We start from the raw sequence: 20173 nt of genomic DNA, 5'->3' as shown, positions 1-20173 counted from the left end.
CAATTTATGTAAATTTTGAAAAAGTGCTTTGTGGAAACCTGCTTTTACTTGCTATCTAAACGCTTCAACTACACGTCAATAGAAAACTTTTCTCCGTTTTCTTTGAATTTTATGGAATTGGCGACATCCAAACATGCCCTTCAAAAATTCACACCGACAAGCCTACACCCAATAAGCTAATTATATTCTTACATGTATCATATTGTAAATCAATGACCACCTGTACGATACATGATGATTTGAACCACTCGTTTTGGTCCATGCATGGACTTTTTTGGCCTTCTTCACATTGAAGTATTAAAGCGGGTAGTCGAGGATCCATCTATACTGGTGTCCGGTGGACTACCATACCCTTTCCCCTCTAGACACTCTGTTTTCACAAGCAACAGAACGGCTTTAAGCAAGAACAATTTTCTGAAACTGAATCCTCCTCTGTCCAAACATGAGAAGCCAATATCCTTATTCTTCAATTCTTCCTATCCTTCCCTTTCTTGTCATCTTTTTTCTATCTTCTTCTCTATGTTCAACAGACAAAAGCTCTTTGCACAGAGGATCTTCCCTTTCAGTAGAGGACGAATCAGACGTGCTAATCTCTTCAGACAACTCATTCACATGTGGGTTTTACAGGGTCGGCAAAAATGCCTACTCTTTCTCAATTTGGTTCTCAAATTCAGCTGACAAAACTGTCGTTTGGATGGCAAACCGAGACCGCCCCGTCAACGGGCGGCGCTCGAGAATTTCACTCAACCGAGACGGCAACATGGTTCTACTGGACACTGATGGCTCATCCATTTGGAACACCAACACTAGCTCTAGTGACGTTGATCGAGCGGAGCTTACGAACGACGGAAATCTTGTTCTAAGAGATATGAATGGCAATATCTTGTGGCAAAGCTTTGATTATCCAACTGATACTCTTCTCCCTTCACAGCCCATTACCAGACGCAAGAGAATTGTATCTGCAAGAGGGAGAGGAACATTCTCTCCAGGCTATTTCAGTTTATATTTCGATAACGATAATGTTCTGAGATTGATGTATGATGGGCCTGAGATTTCCAGCGTGTATTGGCCGAATCCTGATAATGGCGTGTTTGGCAATTTTAGAACAAACTACAATAGTAGCAGATATGCTGTTCTTGATGCAATGGGTAGGTTCATGTCGAGCGATCGATTGGAATTCAATGCTTCTGATATGGGTTTTGGGATTAGAAGGAGACTAACACTGGACTATGATGGAAATCTCAGACTCTATAGCTTGAATGAATCAAATGGGTCATGGATGGTTTCATGGGTGGCTCTTTCACAGCAGTGTAGTGTGCATGGGCTATGTGGCAGAAATGGGATTTGCATTTATACACCAGCACCAAGATGTTCGTGTCCACCGGGCTATGAAATGAAAGATCCAAGTGATTGGAATCAAGGTTGCAAACGTCAATTCAACCAAAGCTGCAACCCCCAGCAAGTAGAATTTTTAGAGATTCCACAGATAGATTTCTATGGGTTCGATCTCACAATCGAATTCATTCAAAACGTATCACTAAAATCTTGCCAGAAGCTCTGCTTAGATGATTGCTCTTGTGAGGCTTTTGGGTACAGATTAACCGGCACGGGCGTCTGTTACCCCAAAAGTGCGCTTTTTAATGGGTATAGGTCGCCAGCCTTCCCAGGCAGCATATATTTAAAACGGCCCAAAAACATAGAAGCCTCAGCATCCTCTGTTATCAAAGCGTCTGAGCCTATCTGTGAATCTAGCAGAGAAGAAATTATGCTTGGTTCTTCAGATATTTATATCAACAATCGAGACAAGAAATACTTGTATTTCTATTGGTTTGTTTCGGCATTAGGCGCAATCGAGATATTCTTTATTGCATCAGGGTGGTGGTTTCTATTCAGGAAGCATGAGACACCAACGTCAGCGGTGGAAGGGTACCAAGCAATATTCAATCAGTTCAGGAGATTTACATACGCAGAGCTGAAGAAGGCGACAAAGAAATTCAAAGAGGAGCTAGGGAGGGGAGGTTTTGGGACTGTTTATATGGGAGTTTTGGATGATGAGAGAGTGGTGGCAGTGAAGAAATTGGGGGATGCCATTCAAGGAGAAGATGAGTTTTGGGCGGAAGTAAGCACGATAGGGAGAATTTACCACATGAATCTAGTGAGAATGTGGGGATACTGTTTAGAGCGAGCAAAGCGACTCCTGGTCTATGAATATGTAGAAAATGGGTCATTGGACAAACACCTATTCTCTAATGGAAGCGGCACGGGCCCTGCTAGCGTGCTCAGATGGGAGGAGAGGTTCAAAATTGCTGTAGGGACTGCCAAGGGTCTGGCCTATCTTCACCATGAGTGTCTCGAATGGGTAATCCACTGTGATGTGAAGCCTGAAAACATACTTCTGGAATTGGATTTCGAACCCAAGATCGCTGATTTTGGACTGGCAAAATTGACTGAGAGAAGTGGGCCTAGTTATAACTTCTCTCGGATCCGAGGAACGATTGGGTACATGGCTCCAGAGTGGGCTTTGAATCTACCCATCACTGCAAAGGTTGATGTTTATAGCTATGGTGTTGTGCTTCTTGAGATTGTGAAGGGAATTCGGCTTTCGAATTGGGTGTTGGATGGGGAAGAAGACGAAGTGGAATTAAAGAGGTTAGTTAGGATGGCGAAGGAGAAAATGGAGAGAGGAGAAGAATCATGGGTGGGAGATTTTGTGGATTCCCGATTGAATGGACAGTTTGATTGGAAACAAGCGGCGGCGATGGTGAAGTTAGGAATCTCCTGTGTGGAGGAGGAAAGAAGCCAAAGACCAACTATGGATCTGATAGTCCAAACTCTCCTAGAATGCAAAGATGAACCAATGAGTCATATGATACAAGAATGTAAGTCATCCAAAACCTCCATTTGATATGCATTAAAACCATAGCATATATTATGACTGAGCATATATCATGACTGAATTACTTCTTTCAGAAGCCCTTCTGCATAAATACTTACCATACAAATACTTCCATCAAAAGACAGTTTATAAATTCACTTAAGGAGACAGATATTTTGATAGATTGCTCTAGTATCCATGAGGATTGAAAATCGTTTCGATTCACCACCAAAACTGCGCTGTATCGGCCTGTTGTGGCGCAAAACAACACGATACAACCATATCATTTATGCATGAACCAGTACATAACAGGTGATACATACTTAGACGAACTTTCGAACTTGAATGCACAAGCACACATTTCAATTATGTATCAATGCCGTGTGAAACATGTCTCCAAAGTTGTGATATTGTGTCTATAGCATATGTTCTCAATTGAATGATTCATGTAGACCACTGAAATTTCTTTTCTAAAAGAGAACTGCTAACTTTAATTAATACTTCATAACATAGTTCTTGAAAACCTGACTCAATGTCCAGCGAGGTCAGGTTAACTCAAAGACTCGACCAAGTCTTTAATTGTCTCGACTCAATATTCTAATAATCAAATTTAAGTATTTAAGGGAGAAAATCTTAAATTTCTTAGAGGTATAAATCATTAAAATATCCAAAAGAAAACAGAACTCCACTCTCTAGAGCAATTGTAGCAACTGTGAACTTCCGTAGCTGAGGTTAGCTGAGTTGACTGGCCGAGTGACTTGGTTGAGTCGAATCAAATCGAGTTTTTGAGTCAACTCAGTGACATCTGCTGAGACCTGATTGAGTCAGGCTCTCTAATGAGTATCCAAGAGACTCAACTCAAAACGTGTTGATTCCAGTTGACTCGGCCAAGTTTCGAGTTGACCCATTGAGTTTTAGAACTATGTTTCATAAGAGGAATAATTGTGCAGCATAAAATCCCATGCTAATAGGCCCTAGATAGAGTGGAATGGCAGAATATGATTTGTGTGGGCAGCCTCAATTAGGTGGGATGGTGTTTAGATGATAACGACGATGATCCCCTGCTTATAGATCTGTGAATTTGAACTGTCAAGTTCTATTAGGTGTTGGCTAGTTCAAAAAACTTGAAAAATCAGATTCAACTTGATGTCTATGCTAATTAGGTGAACTTGAAGTCTTAATCGAATCTTACTTGGACTCGACTCGATATTTTCATAATTTAGTTTAAAGTTATAGAGTTTGTTGATGAAGATTTAAAATTGTTGGAAATGGTAAAGTAAATAAAGAACTCAGTTGGATACTTCGCCTGTTTTTATTGACAAAATCCCTTGACTGGGTGCGCGAGTCAAGCCGAGTCATATCAGTCGACTGAGTTTTGGGCCAACTTGATGAGTCTTTTCAAGTCCTAAGTAAGCCATGCTAGTCGGCTAGTTTCCAAGAGACTTGGCTCGAAATCACATCGAGTTGAGTTAGCCAAGTTTCAAAACTCATGTAATCTCCTTCATCGCTAACAAGCCTAAAATGGATAAAAGAAAAATATGACCAGATAAAATCCCCATTGCAAACATCTCTTCAAAAACCCAAATGGTTTCTGATTCCTTACCGATCCTATGAATGCCACACCAAATACAAGGAATTCTAGGACACCTATGTCCCCATACTCATCCTGGTGACAAACTTCTAAATTATGGCGTTTCACATGCATTGTTATTTTTACTAGCATGACCATCACCATACTTGTCAAATGAGTCCCTTCTAAGAGCACATCAGCCTCTCATCCTTTATGTAACAAGAAGCAACTGTCCCACTCCAATATGTGGTAGTCTCCTAGTGGGAGACGTCCTCTCTCTCTCTCTCTCTCTCTCTCTCTCTCTCTCTCTCTCTCAGTGTAGCCTGTTGGGACCCACAGAAGCATACAGAGCGGAATAAAGCAAAGTAATCGCAATCGCGCAAACAAATCTAACAAGTGGAAAAACCTTTGTGGGAAAAAACCACGGCACAAAGCAAAAATGCAATATGAATAATAAAGATACAAGAGATGGATTCTTACCTATCGAAGCCCCAAGAAGAAAACGCAAGTTTTTCTTCCCTCCAAAACCCTCTCAAACCCTTTGGCACAATTGCATTCTACCCTAATCCCGTTTACACCCTCTTATTTAAGTAAAAAATGGAAATAAAACAATTCACGCAAAATCGTGCAAACTGTGCAACATGTTGACAAGTCGAAATCCTTCGACCTGATGGGTCAACCTATCGACCAACATTTTCGACATGTCAAAAATGCCAAAAACCATCTAGAGAATTTTGCCCAAAAAACGATGTAATTCGATATCCTTTGATCTATCGACCAAACTGTTAACCCGTCAAAGGCCCCTGTTTCAACGTAGATTTGAGGCATCTGATTTTCAATGATCTCCACCATGACTCTAATCTTTATGTTGCCATACGCCACACTCAAGCCTCCATCTCTACTTTGTCTCCATCATTGTTTCACAATCATTACTTCTCGTGCACACTTCATCTTCACTCAATCTTTGCCAGGCACAGAGAAGTCACACAGAACTTGAACTTCTCTGGAGGAACTAACTTTGTAGGCATATCCACCGGATTTACGCTTGTATATATCTTTTCGAGGGTCACTTAGCCTTCCTCTAGGATTTTTCGAAAAAAATGATAACGCACATCAATATGTTTAGTTTTAGAATAGTAAACCGAGTTCTTTACCAAATTGATCTCGCTTTTACTAACACAATTAACTAGCATGACCTTTTGCTAAAGCCCCAACTAATTTATCATTATCCTCAATCAAACCGCTTTCTTGAATGCTTTCATCACTGTCATATACTCAACTTCAGTTGTGGAAAGAGCCACCACAGACCGAAGCTTCAACATTCAACTGATCGCTCCACCCGCTAACACAAACGAGTCACCAAAAGTCGACTTTCTATTATTCACACTGCTCGTATAATTTGAATCCACATAGCCTACTAACTTTGTCTCCTAATTTTTCAAATGTTAAGACGTAGTCCTGCGAATCTCGAATATACCGAAGTAGCCATTTCATTGCCCCTAGTGTTACCTGCTGGGGTTAGACCTATATATATATACTAACAACACCCACCGCATGTGAAATACCTGGTCTCGTAAAAACCATAAAATACATCAAGCTGGCAACTGTGCTCGAATAAGGCACACAAGACTACCTTCATTTCTTCATCTGTTTTAAGATACTACTTAAAATAAAGTTTAAAATGAGCTGCATGGGGAACGCTAACCACTTTACCTTGTCCATATCATACTTCACTAATACCTTCTTAAGGTATTTTATCTGAGATAACTATAGCATGCTGCTCTTTCTATATCTGTGTATATTAATGTCGAGAACCTTCTTCGCAGCCCCCAGATCTTTCATCTTAAATATCTATGATAGTTGAGTATTCAGTATGTCAATCTCAGACTTGTTAAGACTAGCGATAAGCATATCATAAATATACAACATTAAAATAATGAACTTTTCATCACTCAGCATCTTGTAATAAACACAATGATCATACTCACTCTTGGTAAACCTCTGACTCACTATGAAAAAATCAAATTTCTTGTACCACTACTAGGCGACTGTTTCAGGATGTATAACGACCACTTCAACCTGCAAATCTTGTTCTCTGCCCCTTGTATTTCAAAGGCTTCTCTGGTTACTTCATGTAACTCTACTCAGGAAAGTAGTCTTCACATCCATGGTGTCAAATACAATAGGAGAGTTTCGAATCCAGGGGGTTTCGAATCCAGGGGATTCTAAATCCAAGCTCTCAAATAGGCCCTCAGGAATTATCAAAAACTTAAGATAATTGTTCATGTCCGAATTGGTTATAGGAATAGGTGTAGGGTATCAATCTAAGTTAATAGCTTACACTTATTCGTATAGCCATAGCCCCGATCGATGATTAGTAATCATCGAATTGATTTATGACTACACCCATCGATCGACGCATCCAAATGCCAGATGATCATATTCATGCGTAGATTATCATTAGGGCTAACTATCTTATAACGTAGATCAACTTGCACACCTTTCAATGGACCCAACAGATGGAAACAATCTCTCATAGGGTTGATATATATACACCTCTTTTGGCATTATAAAAGGCCCTCATATGGGCACCCTTTCTCCCCATATGAATTTTCCCTAACATAGAAGAGAGAGAGAGAGAGAGAGAGAGAGAGAGAGAGAGAGAGAGAATGATTTGAGATTCCTTATTTTTTGTAGATTGCTAGTGCTCCAACTAAGCCGTAAGAGTCATCAATTTTTTCATTGAATCTACCATATTTGGAGTCAGAGGTAAGAAATGAATCATACTTTTCAATTTTAATCCATTTAGTGTTAAAATTTCATGAATCTTACCTTAGCCTTTTTAATTAGTTTAGGAATAATTTTTTTTCCAAAACATTGACCTTAGGGTTTGTTCATGCAAGGACTTAGGGTCCCGACGATCAATTAGAAGCGGCTTATGCTATTGTGAAAACCGTATTTGGGTGTGGCCCCATAGTCGGTCACATCAGTATAATGCAGTGCTCAATCATTTTTATATTTGGTGATTGTATAACATTCAATAGAATATTGGATATCACTATTATTATTTATTTAAGTCTTTCGAGTTATTGGCCTATGCTTGAGTGACGAGTTTCCCAATAGTGACCAATGAGCATTAATGGAAGTAACATATTGTTGTTCAAATGACCCCCATCAAATATCCGGCTGATGGTTGCATGCTAGCGTACCGTTCGAACGACCCGAGCATGAATGGAATTGGGTGATGAGCCATTTTTCTATATTGATTTAGTTTTTAAGTGACAAGCCCGCACCTTTGAAATGATTGTTCATACTCGGTACTTGGGTGATGACCATTACCATATTAATTTACATACTTGAGAAGTGAGTCACTACGTGACGCAAAGAGCCCTGTGATTCCGATAATGACTCATGATATAATGGCAGTAACCTAATTTCACCAGCTTATTGAATGAATTGAGACTAATAATGGCTAATTATGTATATCTTAGGATATGTACTTGTGAAAGGTGTTGAGTCTCTTGTTGAGGGAGTGTTGGCATTCTGCGAAATAGGTGTTGAAATTGTTCGTTAAGGGAATGTTAGATTATGAGAATCATGCATCATCTTATCATAGCATTAATGTACTTAATAACTACATTAAAAAAAACTATTTGTTTTATTATACCATCATTACATACACTTGGTTGTATTGATAACACGTATAACTTGCTTAGTATCTGTGCATTACATATAACATGCTTAAGAATATTATATGTAGAAATATGTATTTGTCATGAACCTGCTTATCACTAAAATATTATGAGTAAAATTTTAGAGATATTTCTTCACTATATTTGCGTTTGACGTCTTCTATTTGACATATGCAGATGACTCAGGAATAAGATCAGTTGGTGGCGGCGCCCCAGTAGATTTTTAGCTTATTTTCGCTTGATAGTTGTATTTTCCATTTTTTTTTAATTTTTTTTTTTGTATAATTTTCATATAGATGGACATCACACTTGGAATTATATCTTCACATATTAGCCCTATGTTTTTTTGTTTTATTATCTTTACATTGCTTTAAATTCGCTAATTTGAAATGCATTACTCTAATTATTTGTATATAGAATGAATATAAATCTAAATGAGAACACACATGTATTTCTCTTGAGCTTATATATGAGAACTCAGTATCAAACTCTCCAAATTTAAGAAGTGTGGAACTTCGAAACGTGAATAACACAGGACATTAAATTTGATTCAAACCTATTACAAATCTAACAAGCCCTTAATATACTCTACACACTTACACATGCTTTTAATTCAAATTAAGCCATTCATTATACGTATCCACGTGTTCACATTGAATAACATCAGTCCCCGGCCGTTGTACGTGACTTTAATGTATCATTGATAATAGATAGTTAAAATTAAAGAGGTCGATGACCCCAAAGTAACGTAAATGACGCTGTTTTTAGCCTTTCACAATGAGTAATTTAAAGTGGTCCCACAATTTGGACGGTTAATTTTGAACTTGTGTATAGTATTTGGAACGCTGGTGTGGCTACCATGCAGGAGCTGACTATTGCTTCTTTAGGGCTATCATTTCATCTGCATCATATCCGCACCGTCCAATAGGTTGGCTACCATCCATATCTGTGAAAGATCCTAGGAGCTGTGCTCAGGACCCAACATCATTCCGCGATCAACATATAAATGTGCCTCTTGGTTTGTGTCGGAGAAACAGGCTTGAAAGGGGTAGACTGAGTGAAAGATACCTGGTTTCAACACTGAGGTCTTGGAGTCGATTTGCCGTCGGGGGTGGCTAACAGTGAAGTGTGAAGTGGGTGTACTAACAAGCTAAAAAAAATTAAAAATAAGTAAATAAGTAATAAAAATAAATAAAGAAAACAGGCTTGAATTTATACTGAGAGTGGTTCTCGGGCCGAATACTCCAGCCCAAGCGGGCCTGATGTGGGTAGGCCCTAAAGCCTGATGGGCCATCCAGACCCATTGGTAGCCCCATGTAGATGTAACGTCCATCCAAATCCGTCGAAACATTAATCCACATGGGCCTGACGGTCTGGCATGCAGCCATGTGGTCCAGATCTTCATGCTCTCCATTACACAAACACCACATGATCTTCCCATCGATTGTTGCAGGGCATGTCAGTTTGTTAGGTTTAGGATTTAGGGTCATCCAACCGTTCATTTGATAGGCCTCGATTCAGATGGGAATATGAAAATAATAGAACCTCTTCGATTGGAATTTCTTTAACCTTTGCTCATTTAACTCATTTCCTGTCCACATCGACGGTCTCTTTAACTTTTGAATCGTCAAAGGGTTAAAAATCCTTCAATCTGATAATATTTTTTGGGCATACCACAATCACGGTGGTACTATCCTATGGTTAAAGCCCTGATGTATTCGAGATGGGATAAGGTGTGGGCCCTTACCGTGGGGCCCACCTCGATATATGTATTCTAAATCTACACTGTCCATCCGTTTTGCCAGATCATTTTAGGCAATGATCCCAAAAATGAAGTGGATCCAAATCTCAGGTGGACCGTTCTAAAGAAACAGTGGTGATTTAACACCCACCATTAAAACTTCTAGGGCCCACCTTAATGTTTCCGTAATGTTTATTTTCCATCCAACCTGTTGATAAGGTCATACAAACCTGGATGAAGGGGATAAACAAATATCATCTTGATCCAAAACTTTTGTGGCCCAGAAGAAGTTTTTAATGGTCAATCACCTGAGATTTGGATCTGTTTCATTTTTGGGCTCATGCCCTAAAATGATATACCAAAACGGATGGACGGTGTGGATACAGAATACGTAAACCAAGGTGGGCCCCACGGTAAGGGCGGCACCTAATCCCATCCCAAGCATAGTTGTAAAACCCGGTGGGTCGACTCGAAATTCAGCCGAGTCAACTTTGACTCGACGAGTTTTCCAGCTTGACTCGACTGAGTCAGTGACTCAGTCCGCGACCTTTTGTTTTAGACAAGTGTCGAAGTGACAAACGCATCTGCCAGAAGCCGGACGTGCTACCGGACAGAGAGAGAGCTTAGATATCTACCATTGTCGATTTCGTTTTCTGGCCATTGAAATCTGAGATGGGTCTTCTCAGCATTATCAGGAAAATCAAAAGGAAGGAGAAAGAGATGCGCATCCTCATGGTGTAATCTTCTTCCTTTTTTGCCCCTCTTCCTTCCCTATTATTACCATTCCACTCCAACTCCATCCTCTATCTATCTATCTATCCGTTGTTGCAGGGGTCTTGATAATTCTGGAAAGACAACGATCGTACTCAGAATAAATGGCGAGGACACAAGCGTCATTAGCCCCACCCTCGGTTTCAACATCAAGACCCTCAAGTATCAGAGGTTTTCATCATTTCCCCTTTTCTTCTTTCAATTTCAAGGGCATTATCGTCATTTGGGTATTTACGCAATTCCTCGCAAAGACGCTGTCGATGATCATCGTATTTCATTACTTGCTTGTTGCCCGCTAATATCCTACATAAAGTTTTGATAATGTACAAATCATTTTAGATTCAACTCGAATCTATTTCCTGACGGACGGTTCGAAAATGGAAAGTCTGATCTCGCCAATTGGGGTTTGCGAGATTCGGCTGGTTTCGTTCTAGTTTTAGCATTTTAATTTCGTTCAAGAATTGGTTGCAGCGAGAATCTTGAAATTAGACTGATTAGTTATGAAATTTCATGTTATTTGGTGCAACCAATCACAGGCTTCATGTTTTGCTATTTCATTGTACTAACAATAGCATAACTATGGAAAATCAAATATAGGGGCACAATAGGCAAGTTTAATGTTAGGTGTGGTTTGGCTGCTTGGGCTTTGATTTTTACTTAAGAATCCAAATCTAAGATTTGGAATACCTAAGGGGTCATTTGGATGCCTGTTAAGTTCTGTGACTGTAAGTGCGAAGTGGCTTACAGTTGGTATTTGGGAGAGAAAATTCACGTATAAGTCACTTACAGGGAAAACTGCGAGGAAACTTCATGGGACTAGGGGTGAGAGGTCACTTCCTTGTGACTTACAACTGAAAGTCACTTAGGGTGTGTTTATTTTTCCAACTATCTTAGTAAATAATGGAACGCAATTTACGAGCCAAATTGTTGCGGATCCGTTGGAGAAATATCAGAAAACAGTGAAAGGAAACGGGCAATGATTACAATTTGCTTTACTTGTCTAGTGATGTCATCCACGTTTGACCACAATGATGACATGTTTTCATTGTTTGTTTTAACTATGAAATATTATATGGATTGAGATTGTATAATGTAAAATTGTTTTTTTTTTTTTTTTGAGAATTGATGCAGAGGATTATATTGAAAAAAAGGAAAGGGAAATACAAGAAAAAGAGAAAGAGCACAGCTCTACTGAGATAGCAGAATTGCTAAGCAGCTAGAAAATCAAAATTACAATCTATTGCCTTAGTCGAGTAAGTAACCCATTCGACCAAAAATTGGATCGCCCTAAACGTGATGAGGTCTGCTGAATTGGCTTTGTCATTAAAGCATCGATCATTCCTTTCAACTCAAACAACCCACCAAACCGCGAGAAGGGCCATTCGCCAGAGAGGAGTCCTGTGTTTCCCACATCTAACCCCATGCCAGAAGGAAAGAAGACTGTTTGTTGAGCTCAGAAAGCAGCAAAGCACATTGAAGCGGTGAAGAATAACTAACCAAATCTTGTGAGTGAAGGGACAATGAATGAAGAGATGATTTACCGTCTCTTCATTGGCCATGCAGCAAATGCAAATATTGGTTATATTCATACCCCGTTTCCGCAGATTATCGATAGTGAGGACTCTTTGATTTCCCACCAACCAGCCGAAAACTGCGATTTTGGGAGGGACCGAGTAATTCCAGCCACGGTACCGCAGAAGACCAGCTGGAGGAAGGAAATTATCAAGCAGTAGACCGTAAAGAGACTTAACTAAAAATCCACCCTGTTCGTCCGGGCGCCAAGACAAGCTATCAGGCACATTGCGATTTAGCGTTAAGCTGTAGATGCGGTTGAGGAAGGCAGCATATTTGTCTATCTCCCATTCCCTAAGGTTCCTTTGGCATTTGATGTTCCAAACGGGGTTCCCGCCTTCAGATGATAGGCAGTCAGCAACCCTGTTGAGGGGGTATTTGGCAATACGGAAGATGTTAGGGAAGGCTGTTCTGAGCGTGTCAATCCCTACCCAGGTATCCAGCCAAAAACGAGTTCGGGTGTCGTTGCCAGTAACCATGGAAATACCTCTGAGGACTTCCGACTTGGTAGAGAGGATGTCCCTCCATATAACAGACATCATGCGGTTGCAGCTGCTATTGTCCACCATCCCCCGTCGGATCTGTCGTATTTACTCTTTATCAGGTCATTCCATAAGGCCCCATCTTCATTCCTGAGTCTCCACAACCACTTTCCCAGAAGAGCGCGGTTCATAAGCTTTAGGTCCTTGTAAAATTGTAATGATTACAAATGCATTTACCTCTCTTATTACATATACATCTGGCCATCGATTTATGTACCATAATACTTGTTTAAACAAACATTGAGAAATAATAATGATGGCTCACTTACATTACTTTACCATTGAATTCAAAAAAACAAATAGACCCTTAGGGCGTGTTTGGATAGATGTATTGCACTGTAATGAATGGTGAAAGTGCAACGATTACAAATTACGATACTTTCTCCTGGTCCACAGGTAGTTTGACCAAGAATTCTTGTGTTTGGAGAGGCATGGTAAAAGTGCAATGATGATATTTTTACATTATTGAGACGTCAAATCAACAGGAAAAATACACTGATTCCTGTGTTTGGAAAGGAGATTTCAACTATGTTGTATTGTAAGTAATGATTACAAATTCCTTACCTTTCTTCTATTGCACTTGACCACTGAATTATGTGCCGAATTACATGTTTAAACAAACATTGTAAAATCATAATGGTGACGCTTTTATGTTACAATACTCTTAAATCCTACTATATAAAAAGGCCCTTAGAACTTAAAAACTTACAGGCATCCAAAGGACCCCTAAGTTTTTCATTCTGTCAGTTGTTTTTGGCAACCTGGATTTTCAATTTGTGGAATCTAGAAACTATGTTTGGCAACATGGATTTGGAGGTGTAGAGAAGGCATGTGGTGCTCTCCTTGAATAACCAATTTGAAAAAATATGACTGTTAGCTCGGGTTTTGCCAGCTAGCTTTTTTAGAAGAGTTGAAACATGAGCTTATTTAATATTTCAAACCCTTCCCAAATTCTAGGGTGCTGGATGCATTATTTTGGCTTGGATTCGGATTCCAGTTCCAAATGTCCTAAAGTCCCAAACCCCTTGGCCTTTGCCATTACCCATTTGGTTGGTCTCGAGCACGGTAAAAGAGCAAGGTTGATAGCCGTTGTTGCCAATTGTAGGACTTCAGTCTAAAATTTAAAAGTCGACTCCAAATCGCTGGAAGGAGGATAAAATGATGATTATGATGAATTTCCAACTTAAATCTTGTTGAGTTTCTAATGGTTCTTTTGGTACTTTTGTCTGTCAATGGAGAACCGTGGATTTATTTTTATTTTTTTCATTTAAGAAAATCAAGGCATCCAGTTCGTCTGAGTTTATCTATAGAAGAGGTAGAGTTTTAAAGAATCCATAGTGATTGGTATTTCTCTACCTCTTTCTCTTGAATATTGCCAAAGCTTAATATTGACGTACAAGTTCCATGTAGCTAATCCCTCTTCTTGTTTTTTTTTTTTTTTAAAGAAATCTAGTTTTATATTTGAATTTTAGGCTGCATTGGTTGCACCAAATATCATGATATTCTGAACCAAATTAGACTGATTGATCATGTAATTTCATGATATTTGGTTCAGCCAAACGCAGCTTTATTCACTTTAATTTGTCAGATAAAGTTGTATCCCATAGAAAATCTGTATAAGATGGCATTTTTAGTTAAATAATTATTTCAGATTTGTCAATTACTCACTAAAGTTGTTAAAAGAATGTCAAGGAAGCCATCATCGTTGTCATCATCATTATCTAAGCCTTATACCAATTAATTGGGGTCAGCGACATGAATCCTGTTTTGTTATTCCACTCTATCAAGCGCCAGACCTTCAGTAAAGGAATGTCAAGGGAATAAAGTTGAATTATCAAATTAGAGTATTTCATTGCCTCCTACAAATTAGAATGGTACCATTTGCATTCGCTATCAAACTGGATGCTACAAATTGGAATGGTACCATTTGCATTCGCTATCAAACTGGATGCTAATTTCAGATAACGTCTACTGAACTAACGTACACATTTTCACAGTTCAGCGATTCTAGCATTCAATTTCCCATGAACTATGCAATGCTGAAAATAAGCATGTATTTGCTAGATTTGTACAACAAACTAAGAGCCTGTTTGGATGATACAAAAAACCGTTCCAACTCATTTCTTTCTGATAGGCACAAGATAGGGCGTCAGTTGGAAATGTGACCTACATTCAGATTTGCCCCTCTACTGTGCCCTACCTCAAGATCAGATGGCCTTTCTTTTTTGGCCATGTTAGGCTCATGTCACGACAGACATAACGAACCACATGTACCATATTGTCACTTGTGTGGGAGGGCGGGGGAAAAAAAACAACAAGAATCATTTTCTTGTTGTTTTTACAATGGGAATGTCAAGGTTGAGCAGAAATGAACATGAATGAAGAATGGTTGTAATCCAAACAGGCCGTAAAATTATCAGGTGATATTGTGTTTTTACTTATTTGTTTTGATCGATGAAAATTTGGAGATGTTGTGCTCCGATAGTATTGATTCTTCTTTTTTACCAGAAATAATAACTTGCTTACATCATTTCTTCTTGAAAGAACTAAAATAATCGGTCTGCTTCCCCCTTCTTTTTTTTGGGGCTGAGGATGTCAATTTTTTGTGCTTTTGTTGTGGCACCTATAAAAATTTAGACACATTATATTGATATTTCAGTTCGATATTTTCTGCCAGATATACCCTCAATATATGGGATGTTGGTGGCCAAAGAACGATTAGATCTTATTGGAGAAACTACTTTGAACAAACAGATGGCTTAGTTTGGGTTGTTGATAGTTCAGATGTCCGAAGGTTAGATGATTGCAAAATGGAGCTGGATAATCTCTTAAAGGAAGAGGTTTGTCAATTTTTCCCATCTATTCACATGCTTTTGTAATACAAGTGCAATTTCTCTACTGAATGATCCATACCATCCTTGCAGTCTCCTGTTATGCTTGCTAATTCGTGCATGGATTTTTCTCTGTTGGTGTTAACCCTTGTGTGATCTTGGGAAAGATCCCATCTTGCCCATTGTACTTTCTATCAACAGATTTGGAGTCTCTTTTAGAATGAATTTAGGCAACTGTGGCAAGTGTTCAAGACTTATATTTCATTGTCACAGAGGCCTAGGCGAGTCAACTCGCCATCAAATGACTTCTTTGCCGAGTTGAACGTCTAATGAATTTGGTTAAAATTTTGCTAGGAAAATTTAACTAAGCAAAAGATTGGAAAAGTAGAAAAGTAAATACATGTCTGGACAGGGGAATCCAAGAAAATAGAAAAAAATTTCTCATTGTTATGGCAATGTCGGATGTCCACAATTGCCGTTTTCCATAAAAAAGAAAACCATAAGGTATGCTAAATATTTTCAGAGTGCGCTCATGGTTTAACCGAGTTGACTTAGCATATCCCTCGACAGGAAGATAAGGGGTTCAATTCAGAAAAGAGGCTTGAGTTGACAAATCCCTTGGGACTCATCTGAACTCATTTCAGCCTAGCCAGGTCACACACTGTGACTGGTCTGTTTCGTTGAAATTGTACGTGTTGGTGATACCACCTGAACTTGGTGCGGATTGAATCAAGCACCTGTCTTTAGTTCCATGGGTATGCTTTAGTTTCCTGGATCATTTACCAATAGACACATACAATGGTATAGAAGTCTATTAAAATTGTGCTCTAGTTTTGTGGGATACGTTTATTGATAATCTTCAGCCTTCACTACTTTTGGCAGAGATTATCTGGAGCATCTTTGCTGATACTAGCAAATAAGCAAGACATACAAGGTGCTCTTACACCTGCAGAAATAGCTAAGGTAAGGGCATAGATTGATGCAATATTGTAGTTACATAGTTGTTGAATATGTCCTTGGTTGTTACATAGTTGTTGAAGCTTATTGATAGATGAAATAAATCAACCTTTACATGAGTTCATTATCTTTACTTAAAAAATTAATTTCAATTGCTTATCATCGCAATGTGGATAGAATATTGGATGTAAGATACTTCTCCAGTGGAGATGTGACTTAATTACTGTACCTAGTACTCATTTTGTAATGTGACATTGTTTCTACATTATGATTCCTTGGTGCCCTAATCGGAACATGAAGGGGCAGCAAAACTAAACACAGTAGGTGTTTCTCAAAATGTTTTATTGAAGATGGTTTTCTTGATCAGTTATTATTGTCTTATTACTACCCCCTTAGGTTGCTATCTAAGGCAATCAAAATGCTCGATCCGAATCAGGAGTCACCTAAGTTAAAAGGATTGTGCCACTACTCTGGTTGTGCAGGCACATGGGTTAATCACCTTAGATACAATCTGGGTAACAGCTACAGCATGTCCTGAGAAATTTTAACAATCTGTTAATCCAACAAGAGCCTTAGATATGCAAAATCTTGTTGCGCATGAAAGCATATTTTAATGTCTCATCTTTAGTCAAGATGTGATCACCAGGATTTAGAAAACTGGTAGAAATCTTTTAAATCAAGTCAACCAAACATTTTATGAGTCTGACCCTGAACCTTGACCTACTTTAAACCTGACCTACCTTTGTTCACGTCTCATTTTGTCAGGCAAGCAAAGGCTATTTTGATATTTGAGACAGGATACATGGGCATAGTCACATATATCTTAGATGCACAGGATACATACATACATACATACATACATACATACATGTGCTATCAAGTTTTCCCGGACTTGATGGGTGCTAGTGCCACAGTCATAGTGTTCAATGACAAATTTCAGAATCAAGAAATTCTCATATGAAATCAGAAACAATGTTGAACTTTCTTTCACATAGTTCATTATGTAGAGCTGATGGGATCAATCTCTTCTGCATATTAAGTGTGAGATCTGATCTGTCCATCAGGTTGGTACAACCTTCTATGTGTTTTCCGAAAAACAAAATCTGGTCCAATCAGCATGTTGGCCGCAATATTGGAAACAGGTGGATTGGTTAGAAAGCTTCAGCTAAATTTTTCATAGCTGTACTTCTGTTTTGCAAACTGTTGCCCACATCACCATTGGATCAACCTGATTCTTGTGCTAGGGCATCAATGTAGTGGTGCCATTCTGATGGATGGATTGGATCTCAGACCTATAGTGCAATGCTGGCACATATGTGGCATGTTCGTGAGCTTCATTGCACATGCGTGGCTGTAGCAAAGCTCTCAACCAAATGTCAATTTGTGGATACTTGTAAACAGAGCTTGTTATTGGGATTACTATGATTTTTCGAAGGCATGAAATGCCCTCTAGATCATGATGCATTTATTTGTTCAGTTGTAATATTGTGACTTGGAAACAGAGCTACATCATGGTTTGTTACTGAGATTCCCAAACCAAATGAACCTTTCTTCTCTACTCACAACTCCTGGCATGGTTTTAAATATTGATTTCTGAGTGTGACTTGCTTGGGACCGAAACTGGTACTACTCATTCCAACCATTATGACTTGGTCAGGACCAATGCATTTTTTTGGGGGAGATTCCTTTCATTCACCATGGATACTGGGATGACTAGGCCTTTTGGGCGATGTCTAAAACCATTAAATGCATAATGTAAGCATGCTTGCAGGAGTATTTAGAGATTCATAGTGGACTTTTGCCATAAAGTGCTGTTCTTTTCTGAATCTCTGCATTTTATCCAGTAGGCACTCACTAAGCTGAACTTTTCATCAGGCTGAGGGAGTTTCATTACTGTGCAGGTGCTGAATTTAGAAGCCATGGACAAGACGAGGCACTGGAGAATTATCGGTTGTAGTGCATACACTGGGGAGGGTTTGCTCAAGGCATTTGATTGGCTGGTTCAGGACATTGCCTCTAGGATTTATGTCCTCGACTGATGTAGCCTGTATGACTTCTTGATGTTTAAATTCAAGCAATTGTCATTTTGAAAGAAATTCTCCCTGTGCTTTTGGGAATTTTCCAGAAACAGCAGTTTGTGAGGGGGACACCTCAAATTTCAGGTATGGAGACTTGCCAGTGATGTTGAATCAGAAGTGAACTGAGGACCCATGTTACTTGAATTTCAACCCCGATGACACTCGTCTCCTAGATGTGTCTGTCGTGAATAGCTTTACTTTCCAGTCATTGCTACTGTTCCTGCATCTAATTGCATCTGGTGACAAAATTTTTACATTCTATTTATGGAAGTGCATGTGATGGTGAGTTGAAATTAAGTATCCATTCTGTGATAGGTGATTTATACTACCATTTTCTAGTACTGATCAATGCAAGAGAGTTTTGGGATTCCTCTGCAAGGGCCAATAGCTTATCTGATTCTGGCATCCTTTCAACTTCCCTCTGTCAGCAACCATATGATGGTCACACCAGTTTTCCATCTCTCATTTGTTTTTTGTTTACACATGCACTCACACCCCACACACTCACACCACAGTGGGTACTCGAGCCCATGAACTCGTATTGAAATTCTTGAGAATCTACCACCGAGGCATGGTCAAGGACCCCTCTCATTTGTTGTTTTGTTTCTCAGACTCTTGACTACTAGCTTGACCCTCTAAACGGACACGATTTCTGCCATAGAGGTGGGTTTGTATGAGCCTAGCCCATCTTTTGCCCCATGTGAAATTTTCCATAAAAAAAGCGGCTGGCATCCAGTCTGCATCCAGTGCCATTTAGAAAATGGTATCGACCAGATAATTGATGAGAACTGGTCACCTACAGGCAAGGTGCCACTATTGGAGGCACCAAACTATCCTTCATATCAACATGCTACTTGTGTAGGACATCAGTCCAATGAAATAGTAGGCCCCAGCATGAATACCTGGCACAAAGATCTAGCGGGTCTGTTCAGCAGGTGTCCACATCATTGAAATCAATGGATAACTAACGGTCTGACTCAACATACACCTCATTAGTGAATCCACCTGTTTCTCAGGAAGGGTGATCTTGGTGGCGTGGCTTATCACTTTCATGGTAGTAATTTTCTGCACAAGTGCCATGTTGGTGTAAAAGAGTGGGTTACCACAAGTTGTGGTACTGTTGATAGGATTGGCCAGCTTATCGATTCATGAGCTATAACTGTCAAACATGACAGCGGTTGGCTGCTGCTCTACTTTTTTCTTGCCGATTAAATGGTTGGATTTCTGACATGCAATGATTTTGGGATATGATTCACCATAAGAATATTGCCATGATGCGTTCTCATGGCCACAGTAAAATAACGAAAATGCCACATTTGTCAATTTAGTAGGGGAACAAATGATAAGACAACCATGTTGATCATCGGAATTAAAAGTGCTAATAAGAATGATAAAAGAAGTACCCCTTCATTGACTTATATTGGTACCAAAAGAGTTTCATGCTGTCTCTGTGTAGATCTTTTCGTCTTTTCCTTTTTTCTTTTTTCTTTTTTTCTTGACTGTTCAAGTTCGTGGGATCTAAATAACATTCAAATGCTCCCTCT

The 20173-nt window shown here is 39.3% G+C and overlaps 2 protein-coding genes across 2 annotated transcripts; both read left to right on the top strand.

The window, feature by feature from the left end:
- The first annotated feature begins 324 nt into the window (after positions 1–324).
- Positions 325–8500, top strand: LOC131252758 (putative receptor protein kinase ZmPK1). Its single transcript, XM_058253439.1, has 2 exons — positions 325–2879; positions 8315–8500. The coding sequence occupies exons 1-2, from the start codon at positions 443–445 to the stop codon at positions 8362–8364; spliced, it is 2487 nt and encodes an 828-aa protein (XP_058109422.1). The 5' UTR covers positions 325–442; the 3' UTR covers positions 8365–8500.
- Positions 8501–10455: 1955 nt separating this feature from the next.
- LOC131252759 (ADP-ribosylation factor-like protein 2) lies at positions 10456–18957 on the top strand. Its single transcript, XM_058253440.1, has 5 exons — positions 10456–10615; positions 10710–10820; positions 15441–15603; positions 16477–16557; positions 18453–18957. The coding sequence occupies exons 1-5, from the start codon at positions 10551–10553 to the stop codon at positions 18588–18590; spliced, it is 558 nt and encodes a 185-aa protein (XP_058109423.1). The 5' UTR covers positions 10456–10550; the 3' UTR covers positions 18591–18957.
- The last annotated feature ends 1216 nt before the right edge of the window (positions 18958–20173 follow it).

This window comes from Magnolia sinica, chromosome 8, assembly GCF_029962835.1.
Source record: "Magnolia sinica isolate HGM2019 chromosome 8, MsV1, whole genome shotgun sequence".
NCBI classification, from domain to species: Eukaryota; Viridiplantae; Streptophyta; class Magnoliopsida; order Magnoliales; family Magnoliaceae; genus Magnolia; species Magnolia sinica.
The sequence above is the reverse complement of the archived record's forward strand: the minus strand, read 5'-3'. Positions and strand labels throughout refer to the sequence as shown.